Source organism: Cricetulus griseus, chromosome 6, assembly GCF_003668045.3.
Source record: "Cricetulus griseus strain 17A/GY chromosome 6, alternate assembly CriGri-PICRH-1.0, whole genome shotgun sequence".
Taxonomy (NCBI): domain Eukaryota; kingdom Metazoa; phylum Chordata; class Mammalia; order Rodentia; family Cricetidae; genus Cricetulus; species Cricetulus griseus.
The window spans coordinates 38,573,830-38,593,699 of record NC_048599.1 but is presented as its reverse complement, the minus strand read 5'-3'; the positions used below and the strand labels follow the sequence as shown (position 1 = coordinate 38,593,699).

Genomic DNA, 19,870 nt, shown 5'->3' with positions numbered 1-19,870 from the left:
AAGTACAAGACTTTGCATTCTACTCATCAAAGAAAAGTTAAAACAACAACAACAACAACAAAAACCCAACTACCTCCTTGGTAAACCTCATCACTTTGTCCTGGAGCTTCTTAGAATTTTCAGAATTGATTTGCGACAAACTTACATTAAAAAACAGGACATCTCGGAGAAAATGCATGGTTTCCAATTTCATAAGGGCAAAGAACACAGGTATGTGAGCATCTGGGCTTGTCTGAGCAGCCATGTCGTACAATCTCCTGGCCAGATGAATGTCCTAGAAAGAAAGCAGTCCATCCCTATCAGGTACAAATCCCTGAGAAACAGAAACTGTTGTTAGAAATACCATAATTTATATTTGGTAGGCAGAATGGGCCCATAAAATTGTCCATACCCTCATCATGCTTGGAGCCTGAGGATATGTAATTATCATACATAGCAAGAGAGATTTTGAAAACAAAAAGTTATAGACCTTAAAATAGGTTATCCTGGGTTATCCAGCTGGACTCCACATAATTGTAGAGGCCTTTAACCCAAGTGTCTTGTGGCTGAAGGCAGAAGAAAGTCAGATGTAGCAGGAGAGGGAGAATAAAAGTCTGGGAGGAACCCAGCTTGCCATACTGTGGTGGCATGTGGGGATCACATGGAAAGAAGCAGAAGCAACTTAAATAGCCAGCAAGGAAGCAGGGGCCTTGGTCTTAATATTAGGGAACTTAACTCACTAACAACCTGAATGAGACACAAAATGCATTTTCCCCCACTGCTGCCAGTACAAAATGAGCCTTGATTCTAGTACCATGAGACCATAAGCAGAGTCAGGCCATTTAGACTCTTGACCTAAAGAGAATGTGAGGGATTAAATAAACGTCCTGTTTTTAGGAATGACATTTGTGATGGAAACTAGCACAGGCCTCAAAAACCCTTGTATCATCCTGGCTTAGCTCCTACTTGTGAATAGAGAACTTTAGGTACTACAAGTACAGATCCCCCAAATAAGCCTGTATAACTAAACAATATCCCTAGTATGTATCATAGAATTTGTTTATCTATTTATCTGTCTCCAGGTCCTTGACAGTCTTGGACTATCTGTTCAAAACTAAGTTTAATAAGGTGCATATTACACAGTAGGATTTCAATAATTCTTACAGAATGGATGGTAGGCTATTTTATCTCTCAGATTGGAATTTGATTTCTGAAAAGATATGTTACTATAATTGAGGTGGGGCAGGGTTCCTCATTGAATTATGCCAAGGAAGATAATTATTTCCTTTATTTTCCATCTACTTATGGCTCATGTTTTTATTTTGCTTTTATCTTGTTTGCTTAACAGTGATGAAAAGGCTTCTAAGCAGTATTCCTTTAAAACATTTTTACATTTAGTGTGTGGGTGTGTGTACTGCTGTGGTTCTCAAGTGGAGACCACCATACCTGGCTCATTTCTTACAGACTTCCATAGCTTTTGGAAATAAATTTGTTGGAAGAAAAAAAAATTCTCACAATTCAGGAGATTGGGACAAATCTCCTCAGCTAGAAAGAAAATAGATGTTGTAAACTTTAGTCTGTGTTTAATTCCAGCCTATTCACTGTGTGTTCATAGGCTAGCAGGGTGTCCCTTCTAAAGCTGTCAGCCCACATCTGGAAGGCATATTGACTCAAATGATGTGGAGGTGGGCAGCTTTCGTCAATAATCGAGGTGTTCACTTCCTGTTTTCTTTTGCTTTTTGTTATTATTTGTGTGTATTTGTGAAGGTGCATGTCACGGCACATGTGTGGAGTCATGACAGTTGGTGTCGGATCTCCTTACATTTTAATGTGAGTTCCATGTTGCCAGACTTTTGCAGCAAGTGCTCTACCAACTGAGCCACCTCATTGGCCCTCACATTTGATTTTTGAGATAGGATTTCATGCAGCCCAGGCTGGCCTCAAACTCACTAAGTAGCTGAGGATGATCTTGAAGTCCTGATCTTCCTGCTTCTTACCTCCCAAGTGCTGGAATTACATGTCTGTACCACCAAGCCTGCTTCTGATGCATTTATTCATAAACTAATTATCATTGGCTTATTTCTTGAGGCATAGGAATCGCCACTCATTTATATGATCTGTAGTTTTAAAGTTGTCAGGGAGTGCCTATAAAGTCGGGTGAGCACACATGCCTCACCCAACAGACTTCGTTCGAAGTTTGCAGAGGGCTGGGATGAGATATGAAAAATCTTCCTTTAAAATGGAAGAAAAAGAAATTCTTGCATGTTTCTAGCTAATGAGAGCAACTCATATAGAAGAATTTTCATTGCTAAGCTCTAGAAATGACTCCTCTTTCTTTGACCCAATTTAGCAAAATATTCATACCACTGAAACAAACAAACAGAAATTCTTTTTTTGATACATGCAGTTCTGAGGATGCCAAGGACTTGGTAAACAAGAAGTCCATTGCATACCTAATCCACTTGGATATAATGTGTATGCTGTGCATGGGAAGTTATTGTACTTTAGATTAAGTGGTTCAGGTTAAGTGAATTAATCTCTGACTCTTCTTACATAATATGTTCTAACTAAAATACCAGGCGTGACACAGCATTGCCTAATGTGTTCATATGTTCAAAATGACTCCTTCCAGGTGGAAGAGGCAGACTTCTCCAACAAGGAAGTATGACACACAAGTTCTCCAGGCCCAGATATTTTAATATCACCAAAAATTTCTTATACTAAAATAGACCATGTGAATAGAAAGGTGACTGTTTGAGTAATTTATTTTCATTTTCTTATTATGAATATATCACTTGGAAACTAGAGAAAACTGATATTATAGAACTGAATAGGAAAAAAAATTGACCATAGCCCTCCAGTGCAGAGGTAACTACTGATAATATTTTATATGCATTCCTCCAGCAGATGATATGCTTTTCCCAGAGAGTATTATAAACTCTTTGAAGATTATTTTGTTTTGTTCACAACCCCAGAACCAAGCCTACTACTTCATAATGTGAACAGTCAGTCACCTGATAAATACGCAGATGAGTGAATGAAAATCAGACTGTAACAACAAGGCATTCTAGAAGTAGGAATCTTTTAACCCTGGGAGTATTTTGAAGGACTTGAGGGGAAGGAATAGATAGCTTAGAATATACTTAAAAGGAAAATGGTGTATGAGGCTGTTGTTGTCAAGAACAGTTAAGTCAAAGAAGGCATTTAGTTAAAAGAAATAAGTCTGGGATTTATAATGCCAGTGAGGTATTTTCAATTTGTGTGTTTGTTTACCTGCATTGCCTTTGAGGGGGCAGTAAAGGAAGGAGCAGTTTGAAGGAGTTACACTTTATTCACAATAACATAGTAGTGGTAGATGAATTAAGTATTCTTTAAGGTAATGCTAACGCGTGTAACAAGTAAAGTCCTCAAATTCAGGGACACAATAGCTAACTGTTTGCTTTAACTTTTAATCAACATTTTAATGTGGATGTCCCTGGGTGGTAGGGATTTGGCTCTTTCCATGAAATGGTTCTGCATTTACCAGAGCCTCTGCTTTCTTCTGTGTTCCATCAACAAAGTGCAAAGTAACTAGAGAGAAGCTCATTTACTTACTGGCTGCCTTAGCACAAAAGGCACCTTTCACTTAAGCTGTTGAGGAGGGGATACATGGATGCAAAGGATGTTGGGAAATGTAGTCTGACTAGGCAGACATTCTTCCATAATTGTTCTAAAGACCAGTGATTATAAGCCTCTAGTGGGCAGGGGTATTTCCGGTAGAAATGTAACGGGACATCATCAGAATTGAAGGCACCAGGTAGCCTTTGCAACAGACCAATGTGATTAAAAATTTAAACCTGATCCAGAGTTGGAATGGCCAGGAAGAATGGACAGCAGGCTTTGTTCATGGTTAACCTTCTGAAATAATATGAACTGCAGTAGAGTTTCATAGTAATTTGTGAGCTGAATGCTTGGGGTTTCTATGTTCCTATCCTCAGTTAATTGTACTCCAGGCATGTTGGACAGCACTGTCCTTGCAGCAAAGCAACAACCATCTCCATCAGGTGAGCTCAGTCTGCTTTCAGACAATCCTTACAGCTGGGCTTGTGGACTCTTGATACTCCCTCACAGCAGGAGGAACTGGGGAGGGTCATTGGGCCTCAATTCATATCCAGCTGCTTCTCACAGCCCTGTTTGTAATTCTGTCCTGTTTGCACATGGCAGCAGGGAGGAGCTAGAGTAAAGAGGCTTGGAAAACTCAGGGACAGGGGTCCGTCTTTTTGGCTATGGAGAGGCCAATGGGATGAAAACTTGCCAATGTGGCTGCTTTGGGGTCACCAACTGTCCTGTCAGTAACTCTGACCCATGTTCTGTAAGTAAAGCAGCCCCTCCTGTCCTGCTCAATTCATTAGTTTCCCAGGGTGAACTTTGGAGGAACCATTCTTTGTTTTGTCCTTGGGGGTTTAGGAGGTGTGTGTGTGTTTGTGTGTGTGTGTGTGTGTGTGTGTGTGTGTGTGTGTGTGTGTGTGTAGGGAGGTGTCTGTTCACATCTCACGCAGAGAAGGGATATTTGGGAAACAAGGTGTCTGAGTTTAGATCAAGCAGTCCACTGAACTGGGGTGCTTCTCAGTGAAGCTTTTAGGGTAAGTCGTCTGTGTTGTTACCTTAGGCACACCTTACATTCCCAAAGACAAAAGAGGCTCATATTTTTACACTGACTCCACAAGAGTTGATTTATACCTCACTTTCATTCCTTAAATTCAAGGTTTTACCAAACATGATTCCACCAAACTTACATTCTCAGAGACTCCCTGGAAATGACTCATTTTCCTCCCTGGTTTGCATGAGAATTTATGGTAACAAGAACTGTGAAGTGCCATACTGAAGAAATGCTACGGTATGTGAGGAGAGAAAGGCCATCCTCCTCACCTCTTTGAAATACGTTTGGGGCTTGAACTCATCAGGATGCTTATTTTTGAAAATTAGAGTTCCTTTTTTCCCTCTCTTTGGTGTTTATTTGTCCCCCATCCCACTTCTGGTTTTTAATGGAGATACTTTTTGTCAAAACACAGCTAACCAACCAAACAACAACCCATGAGACCTCCAGTGAGGGAATTCAATCAGTTTGATCACAGTGAATGATCTGTGAGTTAAGAGGAAACCTGGCAGGAAAGACTAGAAAAGGGGTCAGAGAAGACACTGTGGCTGTTTTTCTGAGTGTGGAATTGATGTCCCAACAGCTGCTATCTGAATAGTAAAGGAAGTGCCCAGCAGAGAGATTCACTGGTGGGTCTGGAGAAAAACCAAAGCCTCTGGCATGGTCCAACAGTCCTCTCCTGCAATCTTGGCCACCTGTTGTGAGAGGATGCTCCATTCTGCCTCTGGGGACACAGGAGAAAATGGTCTCACTGTGGTGAGGATGTGGCTGTTAGGAGAGTGAGTCCTGTTTGAATCACCCTGGGTAGGTAAGCTAACTTAGTGAACACACTGGGTGGGGTAATTTGTACACTTTCTATAAAACATGCTTCTCTTGGGGTCTGGTGTTTTATATGAAGAATTATGAAAAAAGCCTTGATCTTATTGAAATCTTAGCCGCTGTTCAAATTCCCTTCGGATCTAAATGACAGTCATTCCACATACTGTTTAACTACAAAGCCTTTCCACACCGGCTTATTCATTTAATACTCTAAACTGGCTGGTAGGCCAGGTTGTAACATGAAAATAAATGACCCCGAGACTGATATTTGGGTTCATGTTTTAAGCTGAATGTCAGAAAAGCAAAGCAACTGGCTATTAGCTTCTTACCTCTACCTCAGGCTGAACAGGCTGGTCCTATCTCCATGAGTTCTCACTAAGCTTCAGATTGTCTGGCTCAGACTTTCCTCAGCACGGCTGGAGAATGAATGCTCTCTGAGACCTTGCTTCTGTCTTATATACTTCTCCAATGCTGGGATTAAAAGTGTGAGCTATAATTCTCTTTTAGACTGATTCACTCTTGTGTAGGTCTGGGTGGCCTTGGACTCAGAGAGATCCGTCTATCTCTTAATCCCGAGTCCTAGGATTGATTAAAGATTTGAATCACCACCTCCTAGCTTCTGGTTGCTGCCATTAAAGGTGTGTATCACCACTGCAGGATGTCTCTCTATAGCTTCAGGCTGACTTTGCTTCTCTGAATCCTCCGTCAAGCTTTAATAAGTCATAAATAATGTATCACTACACCTGGTATCATTAGTTCTGTTTCACTGAGGTGGATGGAGAGGGGAGGTGGAGGGTCAACAAATAACATTCAGAGAAATATCCAATTTTGGCATTCGGTCCTGTCCATTTCACAAACTGAGGTAGCTCACATCTGCTAGGAATTGGAAAGTAGGCTGGATTTGGAGTTGATATTTTATTGTTTGGGCTGAGGCAGATGAAAAATGATCAGGCTAAAGGCAAGCTGCAGGGAAGACAAGACAGTGGGGTCTGTGTCACTGGTCAGTAGGAGCTCGAATAAGAAGCCTTCTGCTGGGTTGTAGAGACCAGCGGTTCTCAGGAAACTCCCTACCAATAATTCTCAGTGGCTAGTCCTACTGGACTGAAGAAGAAAGCACAGAGAGCCAGTAGTCTCCACAGTATTTCACTCTAGAAATATTTAGGAACATGAACACTGTGGAGAGAAACATGCTTTGTTACTAAGAATGACTCTTTGTCAGTCCCATTTATTTTTTCCTGAAAATTTTTGGGATCAGACATGCCTTGCATAAAACTCTGAATCCACCACTAAAGAAATTCTGCAAACTTGGCCAAATGACTTGATATCTACAGTGTAGATTCCTGATACACACAAGGTCAGAGTGCTTATTGTCTCTATCTGTCTGTGTCTGTCTGTCTATCTATCTATCCATATATATAAAACATATGTTACATATATATGTATATATATATATATATATATATATATGTGTGTGTGTGTGTGTGTGTGTGTGTGTGTGTGTGTGTGTTGTGTGTGTGTAAAATAATATATATGTCTTACACCTAACCAAAACTGGTTACTATTGGCATTTAACATGCCTATCTTCTCCTTTCAGACTCATAATACATTTCTGCCTGACTACACCCACTGACTAAGGGATGTCCCCCATTAGCATTTGTGTTGTTAGCTCTCTTTCATTAATGAATATGCCTCAGGCCAGATGTGGTCTCTCTAGTCTCTTAGGTCTCTTTAAGAGTGCCCAGTATGGTGTCATGGAGATAATGGCTGATTTGTGACATGTTTCTGGATTTATGAATAGCACCTTCATCTATAGCCTGGGCTTCATTCCACCTTGCTGCTGGGATTGGCAGCTTAGGAGTTGGTGGAGATGTCAATTCGTAAGTCATGTCAGTGAAAAAGTGGAGATGGGGCTCACTACAAAAATATGTGTTTGGAAAAGGAGGAATGTATGAATTAGATTGGCCCAAACTAGAGTTCTTCTACTCATTAATCATGGACTTGGTATAAATGAGGATATGAAGGTAACAGTTACATGTGTTAGCACAAGAGAGAAGGACTCTTTTCTCTCTTCTACATTAATGACATCAATGACATTCCAAACATTTATAAATTTTCTCTTCTCACACAGCTGCCATTACTAGCTTTGAAGCAATGTAATTACCTTTGCGATACCCAGGCCATGTTCATACATGTAGGCCAGATTGAACATGGCTTGTGCACTGTGATGCTTGTCTGCTGCAATGCTGTAATGTGTGGCTGCTGTTTCATAGTCTTTCTTAGTCCCATAACCATAGTAATGGTAATCTCCAATTTTTACTCTAGCGAAAGCATTCCCTGAGAGAAATACAAGATAGAGAGAATAGTAACACAGCGATTCATGTATAGTCCTTAGTAAGCAACCTAATAAGCTATAAAAACACCAAATGTATACACTTATATAGTGTATACACATGAAATATTCAAGATCTCATAGTTAAGACTATAAATACTATATGAAACTCAAGACAATACTGAGTGATAGCAGTCTTCATTGCAGGATAATATTCATGATTATAATCTTCTGAAAGAAATGCTAAACTACACATAAATTCATACTTAGAGATAGGATGACAACTATTGGAAAACTGGATTCCATCTTTCTGGCCCTAGAATCCCTTCAGAAAACTGTACTCTCATCTGGCAGTGGCCCCAGAAGGGCAAGGCAAGAACCCCAAGGCTCTTAATTACTAAAGTTGTTCTGGAGCCTAGTATGGTACTTGATAAATATTTATGAAATGATCATGCTAGGATATTTTTAGAAAATGCCTTCTCCAGAGGTAATTTGGGATATTACTTTCCAATAAACATGGATATATGGATATATCAAGGAGGGGGAATCATATTACTTTTAAAGATTTGTGATGTCATTCTTTTGAAGGCCAGTTAGAAATGGCTTTTAAGTGTGTGCGTGTATCTCAGGAGATGGCCATAATTCTCTTCCCTAAAAGAATGTGGGTTGAGAGGATGAGGGGAAATTCATGTTGGACATTAGTCTCAGCTGTAGCCAACCCTTCACAAAATTCAGGCTTTCTTGGAAAATGGGAACCATATGTATTAGGGTCTGAGATATGTCTTGAGAGACAGGACTCCTTCCAAAATTCTTTCCCAATTTGGCCCAGTGCAGCAGATTTTTGTTTGTTTGTTTTGAGACAAGATTTCTCTGTGTAATAGTTCTGGCTGTCCTGGAACTCACTCTGGAGACCAGGCTGGCCTCGAACTCAAAGAGATCCACCTGCCTCTGCCTCCCAAGTGATGGGATTAAAGGCTTTCACTACCAACGCCTGGCATATTTTTTTTAAGTTATATCTTTGGGTAACTAAGTTCATCTAAACGTCTAGCATCTTCTGTAAAAGTCCAGCTACTTTAAAGATATGGGACACCATGAGCCATCTTTGTTTCCCTCTGAACAGAGATAATATTTTTAAAATTCTTAAACTGATGAAGACATTAATTTTCAGATTTTGCTTCTTACATAATTAACACAAAATGTATAGGCAAGTGGGATTGAGGGTTGATAGGGATGGCACTCAAGCAAGGGAATCTGCAGAGGCCAGGAGAGACGCGTTACCCCAAAGAGAAACCCACTCCATCTTTGTGTTTGAAGTTGTCATCCAGACCCCACCGTTCCTTCTTGGCCATAGTCACAAAGAAATGGGATCCTTGTGTATTCTTAAGATTTGCTGTTAGGAGAAGGATGCCCCAAGTCTCTGAGAATGGAGGACAGTGAACAGCCTGTCCTCAGAGCCACAATACCCTAATGAGTGCATGTGGCAATCATGACAGGCTCCTTGATGGATCTGTTGACTAGAGAGAGATTTCTACTTCAGTGCCACAGATGCAAGGTGATTCCTGAGCCCTGAGGTTTCAGTACCTTCTTCATATGAAGCAGCTGCCAAAAGAAACATTAGTGACTAATTGAAAGTTGTCATCATTACATTTCCTACCTTTTGTGAGCCACTCAGCAGCCATAACTTTGAGATAGGTATGTCTGACCTTTTTGACACATGATTATTTTGAGCCTGCCAGGAGTGTGTGTGTGTGTGTGTGTGTGTGTGTGTGTGTGTGTGTGTGTGTGTGTGTGTGTGTTCTATTTACTATTAACGTCTCCTCATTTTAAGATTATCTTTTCTTTGGTCCAATTTCCACACCATTTCCTGGCTTGAAATAAATGTGTATTTGTTGCAACTGAGCTGATTTGCCATGGCTGAGAGATTGCTGGCGTTGTTTTCTCACTCCAAATAAGGTCTTTATTGCATTTTACAAAACATAGAATTTCTCACTAAAACATATTGATGGCTTGCTGCTGTATTACCAGCTCAGCTGGGTCTTCGAAGGCACCACTGTGGGTTTCCCCACCCCCTCTGCTTCATATTAGCGTCAGCTGAGACTCATATTTTATCCTATTACTTCCTGTTAAAAGGGATGATTCAGCCTTAACAGGAGATGATTTCAAGAAACCTAATTGGAAATAAAATTGCTCTCTTACTGCAAGAGTTCCTCACACATCCAAATGCCAACCGTGACAGCTGTGCAACATCTCTCTGATTTTAATACTATAATTTTAGTGGGGGAAATTGGGAGGGACATGGTGATTCAAATACCACCTGCCAATGCTGTTCTGAGCAATGATAGTTTACATTCCTTGCCACATGTGAAACCAGTAAGTAGGAAGGCCTTGAGGGCGCCAAGAACGAACTCCCCCCCTTTTTTTTGAATTCTAACATTTTGATGGTTAGAGTAAAGATCTGAAGCATGTTGTCTTCAGTGTCTTGTTTTAGAAGAGAAGTCAAACATAGTCGGCACATAATTAATTTTGCCTACAGACTCATAGAGACACAGGTCACATCTCAGAGTAGCTCAGCAAACAACTCAGCAAATGAATGACTAAAGCCAGATCAAGAAAATTGTTTTCTTGAGTAAAATTATCATGTTTCAAACACAACAATTCTGGTACCATGGAGACAGAGACAAATTCTTAGGGCTTGCTAAACTAAGGGACTTTGAGAATAATGAAGAAAATGAATTCTCGGAAATGACCTCTAATTTGAAGTGCCTCCTGCTTGACATGGTGTAACTCTCTACCTCTGCCCAGTAACACAACTGAAGCAAATCAGATGGATAATTAGGATATGACCCAGCCATGTGCCCATTTTGATCTGTTTTATACCTTGAATGGCGGCTCGGTTCCATAGCAGAAGTGCCATTGGATACATCTTCTCTTTCCCCAGAATATTAGCCTTTTCTAAAAGCAAAAGAAAAAAAAAAGAGGAACTATTCAATTAAAAAAGCTTAAATGAGGACATAGTAAGCCAGTTTTGCATATGCATGGTTGGGGAATTTCAAAGATCTTACTAGATTCCAAAATGAACGCCGAGTTGCTTTGAGCTACTTCATATCCCATTTCTGCAAGCAGTGCATACTGAATAAGGGAAGAGTCTATGTCCCCGTCTTTATAGGCAAAGTAGGCGGTCAGGAATTTCTCGGCCCAGTGGCCTAGTTCACAGACACCTTTATAAAGCTGAAGACGGAAAGAGAAATCAAACAGGCTAGTTAGCCTTATCTCACACAGTGATCTGTGATCCTCATCTTCAGCTTATGCTGGCTGAGCGCACAAGAACTTTATTTTTTTTTTCTAGAATTGTCTGGCTTTTTAAAAATTATCGAGGGTGAAGAATTAATACATTTATAGGCACACAGATTCTCAGGGTAGTTTTGTCTTTAGCAAATTGTTGTCCGGCTCCTTTTAATTTGTAGAATAGACTTTCCTGGCTTGGAGGCTAAGGATAAGAATAGCAATTTGGAGGGCTTTGTTGTTGATAATGTTGTTTTCCAGGCACTGATGCTCTGCATGGATGAGGCTACAGCTGATGGGGAAATGAGAAGGAAGGGAAGTCAGTGCCTGAGGGTATAGGTGACATAATGGGAGGGAGGTGTGCAGAGCTCCATGGGGACAAATGTCAACTTAGCTGAATAGCCCTTATGTAACCAAAAGAGGTTAGCCATACATAATTCATTAGGAAGTTGGCAAAGGAACAGATCTAAAGATAGATTATTAGCTGGCAGCATTTGAAATGAGTTTCAGAGGGACCAGATTGCAACGTGGAGGTATTTATACTGGTTCAGCGGACGTATTTAATAAATCAATGAAGGGCATTAAGGTCCTAAAAGCATCCTTTTGAAAAGTACATTACTGGCTCAGGCTGAAAGAGCCCACTCTCTCAATTGTCATCCAAATCATCAAAAATCGAAGGACCCTGTTTTCTGGGAAGGAGTCGGCTACATTTTCTAGGCTAAATCAAGCCTGCCTTTCCCAAGTAGTGACTCCCAATCTCACTCTGGTTTGACTGAGGGCTGAAACAGAGCTGCTAGACCGAATCCACAGGCAGACTCTGACTTGCTGAGGAGCCACGTTCCAGAGAGGAAGGGGTCATTGCTTTCCATCTCTCCCCAATGGAAGTTATGCTACTGGTTTTCTTCCTGGCAATGGCGGTGCTCATTGCCAACTGCAAGGAAAGAGCTGTGAAACAAAGGCAGCAACCTACTCTGTGTGACGAACAGAAGAGCTGCAAAGAGACCCTGAGTTTACCTCCACGGCAGTTCTGCATGATCTCAGCACCCCTGTTCCAGTTGCGTACATCTCGGCTAGGTAATAAATGGCGAGAGGTTGCCCGCTCTGAGATGCCAAGTAAAAATACTTGAAGGCAAGTTTATAATCCTTCCATACTCCAGAGCCAGCTGAAAATGAAAATTCTTTTAAGTCACTCATAAAAAAAGAATTCTATGGATATAATGGTCACAGTGATACCCACAAGTCTAAACAGGATGGGGAAAGACGAAAAACCATTGGTAAAACTATTTCAGATTCCCTATTTGGGGGGCAAGTGGCTGGATTATTCTGTGATCTTTTCCCTTTCAGAAAATTAAAAAAGGAAGGGCTGTTCAGTTTCATGTACATAAGGAAACCAAGAAGTATGTGATCACTGGGGTTTCTCCCTCTCTCCCCTTCACACACACACACACACACACACACACACACACACACACACACACACACACACACACACACACACACAGAGCCACAAACACAGACAGGCAAATCCTAGGCCCAGGAAGAGCATCTCTGTCTGAGCTCATGAATGGAGGAAGGAAAGGCAGACACATTTGGTGCTGGGCAGAGCCAGTAGATCTCTAAGCAGGAGAGATTCTTAGCTCAGCTCTCTCTCACTGTTATTCCTTTTTCAGAGTCATTCCCATCTAGGGACTTCACTTGGAAAAAGATGGGGGCTTTCCCTGGATTGGCTTTACATTCCCTTCTAGCTCAAAAATTTCATGGCTTTTAACAGCAGTGTCACAAAGGAACTAAGCAAGAGCAGTAGGTCAGCCTGGCATGGTGCATACACCTACAATCACAACACTCCAGAGACTGTGGAAAGAGGGCGGTGAGTCTAAGGCAGCTCAGACTACATAGTGAGACTCCATGTCTAAGCAGATGAAGAAGTAAATAAATAAAATTTGAAAAAAAAATATAAAATTGCAGAAAGTCTGGCGACAGATTGCTTGCAATTGAATCCCAGCTTGACTGTGTGGTCTTGGATAAGAAGTGTGGCCTTGATATGACTCAGTCTGCCCAGCTGTAAGCTGTTGGGTATCCATATGCTGGGAGAGTAAAATGAACTGGAACATGTGAAACCATTACCAGAAGCTTGAGGAGATGGACAGATTCTAAGCTGAAGACTTGGAGTGATTTAGGAGAACAAGATGCCAAACACATAGTACAGAGCAGGCCCTTGAGCTGGACCACAGTGGCAAACATCAGCACACTTCTTGACTAGATGTGACCTACTTAAGAGAGTTGGTGGTTGCCCTGGCTCCATCTTTGGCATGATGGACTTGGTGAGGGCATGTTCTGATGTGTGGGATTTGTTTTGACCACTCACTCTTTAAAGCCCCATAAAAATTGTGACAACTGTCCTCACTGACAGAGGCTCCTTACCCTAACTACCTCGCTGTTGCTCTAAGAGGGCAATGTTTATGCCTGTGAAATAATTGAGGACAATGCCACCTTGTGTTTTTCCCATTTGCCTCCCTCCTCACCATCCTACCCCAAGTTTATGTACCTGTACTTTCACTCTTCCTTCCAGTGCTGCAGGATGAGAAATCCCACTTCTCTATCAAGACTAAGAGGCCTCCACCTACCTGGGATCAACCATATCTTAATAGCAACCACTTCCTAGAGCCTCTTCTTATCACTCATAATTATGTTCATGCCTCTCATCATTTTTATAACAATCCCTTCTTAGATATTGCCCCCTTAGTTCCATTTTTCTCTTAAAGACACATTTTGGAAATACTATTTTTATTCTTTCTCACCTTCTATTCACACACTAACCCACTGTCAACTGGTCCTCATTCCAATAAATACAATAATCTCTCCAAGATTGTCCATATTGGCCAAACAACATGGTTACTGAATCATTTCTCTTTCATTCCCTCCCCATTCCCCTCTTTTACTTCTCTCCTCTCCCTCCTCCCTTTCGCTTCCTCCTCCTCTTCCATCTATCCTTCCCCCGACTCTCTTCCTCTTCTTCCACTACACTCTATTACCAGACGGTATGCTACATTATCAGGGAAATATGCACTGTATCTGGAAAGTTCTTTTTGCCCTTTTGGATTCCTTTGAACCCCTCTTCCCCTTCCAGGCTTTTGTCTTTTTGACGACCACTCTTCTTTGGCTTGCCCTTTCAAGATGCCAAAAAGGATCACCAGATTGATGAGCATAGCCACACCTCCCTTTTTCTCATGTTCTTTTGCTTTTGCAAGCTCAACTCTGCTTAACTTACACCTGTACATTTATGTCTCAAATCTTTCTCCTCAGCCTTGTCTTCCCTTTTGAATGTCATCATTACTTCCGGACATGTACACTGGATATCGCAAGAACCTCAAAGTGAATCCACTCAAAGGTGGACTTTCTGTCTATCTCCTTACTCTTTCTTCCAACTAATCCCCAAGTCTTTAGGTTTCTTTAAAGCTCTCTTTAAAATGATGCCTTAATGTTCTCTGAAAGCCACTCACAGCAACCCTTTGATAAGGAGAAGATTTACTAATGCATACATCATTCTAAATAAGGTAGCCATATTTGTGGTACCTACAGTAGTACATGAAGCCTAGCTGGAACTGTGCATTAGGCCATCCCTTCTCTGCAGCTTTCTGGAAGTATTTAAGTGCTTCACCATAATTCTGCAAGATAATTACACTGCATTACTCAAAGCTATATGCATAACTCCATGGCAACAACCACTTTCCAGCTTGAGAGTACTGTCAGTGTCCTATAGGCTAGTTAAAATAGCACCAGAGATATAATACATTTCATTATTATATTAGATTCTATAAAGAAGTAACTATCTTATTTCATTATAAATTGTATTTTTCTGTATTGGTAGTTGGTTTTTTTTTTTTTTAGATGAGGGAAGGTGACTCAAAAGACATATTAAGCTAAGAAGATAAACTTCTCTATCAATAAAATCCTCAGGAGGCAGCTGTTTCAAAAGCTAGTTTGACCCTATGAGTCTCAGACACAACTGTAGATGCTATTCTTGTTGTAGGTTTGTTCCTCTATTTCTTTGGCAAAAATTTTACTGAATCATCTCATTCTCTGTCAGGTATACTAGTTTGTCTAATCAAACAATAAAATTGAATTCCTAAACATTAATGCATGACCATTAATGTTAACTGCAAAAATGCTAGAAATTTTTGAAGGGATGACAAGGTTGTTGAACTTACCCTAGGAACACCTTTTCCATGAAAGTAAAGGAGCCCAAGTCCATGAAGACCAATTGCATTGCCCTAGAAGAATTAAAAAAATCTGTGATAAGGAAAATTACTGTAGAATCAATTCAAGCATTTCAAGTTATTCTTTCATTCTAGTCAACCCCTCTACTAGAAGAAGAAAAAAGAAGGAAATGGAAGTCAGAACTTTATTTTATTCTTTCATTCAATACTCAGCACTTGCTTTGTGGCATTCCATAAGAGTGAGAGGTAACTCTGCCTTGGGGTTCACAGACTCCTGGGTTCTGAGGTATATCAAAGAAGTGAGTCACATTTCTTTCCGCTCCCTCCCTCCCTCTCCCCCTCCATCCCTCCCTCCCTCCTTCCCTCCCTTCTTTTATTCCCTCTTTCCAATTGTTCTTGTTTGTTCATTTTAGAGTTCTCACCAAATATCCCAGGCTGTACTGAAACCTACAATCATCCTATCCCGCCCCAGTGTCCCAAGTGCTAGGATTACAGGTCTGCACGACCAAGCCCTGTTAGGTGGGTCTTATTTCTCAGTCATGCCAAATGTAGTAAGTTTTGAAGAAAATGTTGAGAATGTTGCATGCAGATAAAAGGGGGTACTTGACTGTTTGGTTGAGGTTAGGAAGTTAGGAGAATCTAGTTATCGTGGTAGTGACATTTAACTGAGACTTGAAGGATGGATTTGTTTTCTAGAACGGGAAGGTCTATTCAAACAATTGTTACCTAATTTGGCCAGAGGGAGTTGACATCAATAGCCAAATGGCATTTCAGGATGTTGGATTTCAGTGCAACCACTGCTAACAGTTAATAATTTATTATTACTTGTATATATTATTTATATTATATTATATTATATTACATGGTGTATGTTTATTCAAATTCAACTGCTCATAACATCACCAATGTCTACTTGATGCTAAGTTACCATTTCTTTTTCTCATCTATACTTAGCACTCTAAAAATGGGGTGCCTTCAACACAGGAAGGGCCGTGCTGCACTTGAGTCAGTCCTGAGTGAAGAGTGAGCCTTAAAATGACAGGCTATAGGGCCCCTGATAAAACTCTTTGGAGTGACGAGTAGAACAACCTGAGTGGCAGCCTTGGAACCTATGGAAGCCACAGTTTCCTGAAAGTAGTGCTCTGATCTCCATATGTTGTGGGGTGAATGTGTGTGTGTGTGTCACACAGAGTGACTTTCCAACAGAAAGGTCCCTTTTCTCTTATCTCCTCTCATGTCTTTTGCTCTCTGGTGACTGTGTAAGAAGCCAGGGCTTGGCCACTTGGCATTCGTTCAACAGACCTGTCCATCGATCTGTTTTATAGGCTTACAGAATTTCCTTAGGAAGTTCAATTCTGATAGAAAGCTCCTCAGTATCTCCTAACAACCAAAATTAGTTCTGTGTATGCAGCCAGAGCATGCCCCATGACCTGGGAAGAGCACAGAAGCAGAGAAGGCATATTTTAAATACTGTCTCAAGAATCCCAGCTCTGAGCCTGTGCATATCAAGGGACCAAATGCTATAAAAAAATCCTTAGGATATTCCATCAATATTAACTAAGTGGCATAAAGGCCCTCCCTGCTTGTTTTCTGCTGGGTATTAATCCTGAGGCCTTGAACTACACAGATATTTCTTCTGCTTTCTCTTACATCTACCTGTAGTTTCTAGTGATCACCATTACTCTGCTCTGAGACTAATAAGACCTATTGTGATGAATGTGGCAAAGTCTCCTGATTATTGATTAGTCTATTATCTAAGAAGCATCATTTAAATGTTGAAAAAATGAAAGTGGAGGAAAGGAGAGGAAGGACGAAGGGAGAAGATTTTAACAGTTAGAACAAACTACTTTCCTTCTTTTGCTGGTAACTCAGTGGTGGTAAGCCCAAAGCACCTGTTTGGAATCTTGGGCCTGGAATGGCCCACTCTGTCATCTCCATGCTCTGTGCTGCTGGTGTAAGGAGTCACTGTAGGATGCTATCCTCTGAGCGTGACTGCCGTTACTGTCATCATTAGAATGGCTGTGGCTGCTTGCAAGGGACCCTCACCATTAGGCCTATGGGTGTTTCCTCATAGAAGAAGGGAGAGTCATTAGACTCTGCTGTAGATTTCTGCTGCCCCCTTATACAGCCTTCTCCCCAGTTAGGGAATTCAGCTTCGTTTGCACGCAATCTTGTGGTTTGGGACTCACCGCAATGTATAGAGTATGTACCCATGATAACTCCATTGTCTGTGCTGCACTGAGGCTTTCCACTGGGGTGGCTGCTCTGTGGTCATCCGTGTCCTCTAAGGCAGTGGTTCTCAACCTGTGGGTCATGACCCACTTTGGGGGTTGAACAACCTTTTCACAGGGGTCACCTAAGGCCAACGTGCATATCAGATAGTACATTACAATTCATAACAGTAACAAAATTAGAGTTATGAAGTAGCAACGAAATGATTTTATGGTTGGGAGTCACTACAACATGAGAAACTATATGAAAGGGTCACAACATTAGAAAGGTTGAGAACCACTGATCTAAGTCTCCCTTGCCTATAAACTCACTGGTTTGCCAAGTTGGATTTGGATGGAATCATACTTTGATCTGTCACTGAGTCCTATCTGAGGTAACTTGATTGGACAAGTGGTAGAATAGAGGAGAGTAAGGCAAACCAGAGGGTATCTGTTTAGTCTAGGGAGGGCAGCAGCCAGTGAGCGTCTCTGCTCCAGTTGTTGCCAGATAGAACAGTAACCCTGCATAGTCAGCTCTTGCCATTTTTAAAGAAAATCCATGTAATACATATGAGATAATACATCTCAATATGCATTAGCACAATCATGAAGCACAAAGGGATTTAACTGTGCATGGTTTGATATGACATTTACTGATATTAAACATGAATGAAACATGTGTAGCCAATTTTCCAATATATAACTTCCATGTTAGAGCTTAATGTTCTTGATTATATAAGGGATATGAACCTGGGGAGCAGATGGTCATTTATCTGACATTTAGTGAACTTTAGCAAGAGACAAGGACCCTGTCCTCCGCAAGTTGAGGGGGCATAGATTCTAGACAGTAGAAAAGAAGCCAGGGGGCAGAAAGCTCTAGAACCCCAGAGCAGAGAGTAAGACACTAATTCAAAACAAGGAAAGGATTTGTGAGCAAAAGGATGTGGGGATGCTTTGTGGAGGGAACATCAACTGAGCTCTGCTCAGTCTGTCTTCGAATGAGGGATACAGGAAGGAAGGGCGTGATAAATGTATGGAGATAGGGTTAGGCCTGGTGTGTCCTGTGTGAGACAATTAACACAAAAGAGTTTGTGAATGGTACTTTTATCCTGGTACTAATAAAACTGTAACGCAAATTTAGCAATACACTTGCCTGTGTGCACATATGCTTGTGTGGGCATGCACACGCGTGTGTACACACACACACACACACACACACACACACACACACACACACACTCATTGTTTCGGAGACAGGTTGTTCGGGTTAGCCTTGAACTTGGTGTATAGTTCCTGATCCTCCTCCCTCCACATCTGGAGTGCTAGGATTGCAGGCATGTATCACCACATCTGCTTTATTCGAGGTAAAGATTAAACCCAGGATTTTGTGTACACTAAACAAGCAGTGTACTGACTGAGCTACAGCTAAATCCCAAGAACAGTATTTTATTTTTAAATTGTCAAACAAAAATATACATGAGGACTCTAACAAGCTGTTCAGGCAATGGCTATGGAGTATGTGGCAGTGCCCACCTAATGCCACTGAGAAGAATTACTTTAAATACAGTTTTAGACTTCCTTCCTAAGGAAAAAAAAAAAGCTAAGGTTAAATTATAACTAGGCTGGGTCACTGCTAGTTATAAATCCCCTAGTGTCTGGGGAGCAGAGTTCATTTATACACCCAGATTCCTGGCATTATTCCTTTGGGGTGACAAATCAGAATTATTTGCCACATTACAAAAGATTGTCCTCAGTTACCTCCTTTAAGTCTGCCTCCCTTGGCTGCCTAATCTAATGCTATTCCAGATAACTGTCTCACTGAGCAACAATCCCATAGAAAATAAAAGGGAGAGGTGCTGAGGACCAGCCTCTCACTAATTTCACCACAACATCGGCAGCTATAGGCTGCTTGTCATTTCTAAACCAGCTCTCAAGGCAGTGTACAGTTTGTAAAAACGGAGAACAGTCGAAAACATTCTTGATCCAAATGCATCTTAGTTTTGCCAGTTTACAGAATAAAATTGTAAGACAGAAAAAAATGCTTCCTACTGTGGGTGCCAGAGTTAATCAGGGCATTTCCCAAGTTTAGGCCGATGGGTATGGGATGAGGTTATTCTTTGTATAGAAAAGGGATTCAGGCTCGTCTACTAAGTTTGAGCTGACAGAACCAGCTTCACTGAGTCTATAGCAAAGATACTTTCTTGAGTATTGTTTACTTTTTTTCCTTTGACACAGGGTCTCATTATGTAACCCTGTATGGCTTTCAACTCACAGTGATCTTCCTGCCTCTGTTTCCCGAGTGCTAGGATTGAAGCCATGTTCAGCAGCAGGAGACAGATCATGGATGTCCTCAGTTCCTGGGACGGGGATGGATGGGCTTCAGGACCTCCAAATATAC

At 41.1% G+C, this 19,870-nt stretch overlaps 1 protein-coding gene across 1 annotated transcript in view; it reads right to left on the bottom strand.

The window, feature by feature from the left end:
* Sel1l2 (SEL1L2 adaptor subunit of ERAD E3 ligase) overlaps positions 1–19,870 on the bottom strand; it is a 47,570-nt gene that overhangs the window by 695 nt on the left and 27,005 nt on the right. The window contains exons 10-16 of the mRNA XM_027420975.1: positions 15,254–15,316; positions 14,623–14,710; positions 12,060–12,208; positions 10,826–10,991; positions 10,641–10,715; positions 7,596–7,768; positions 146–274 (exon numbers count right to left, since the gene is read on the bottom strand). Coding sequence (XP_027276776.1) covers positions 146–274; positions 7,596–7,768; positions 10,641–10,715; positions 10,826–10,991; positions 12,060–12,208; positions 14,623–14,710; positions 15,254–15,316 — 843 coding nt within the window. The remainder of the gene's footprint in view (positions 1–145; positions 275–7,595; positions 7,769–10,640; positions 10,716–10,825; positions 10,992–12,059; positions 12,209–14,622; positions 14,711–15,253; positions 15,317–19,870) is intronic.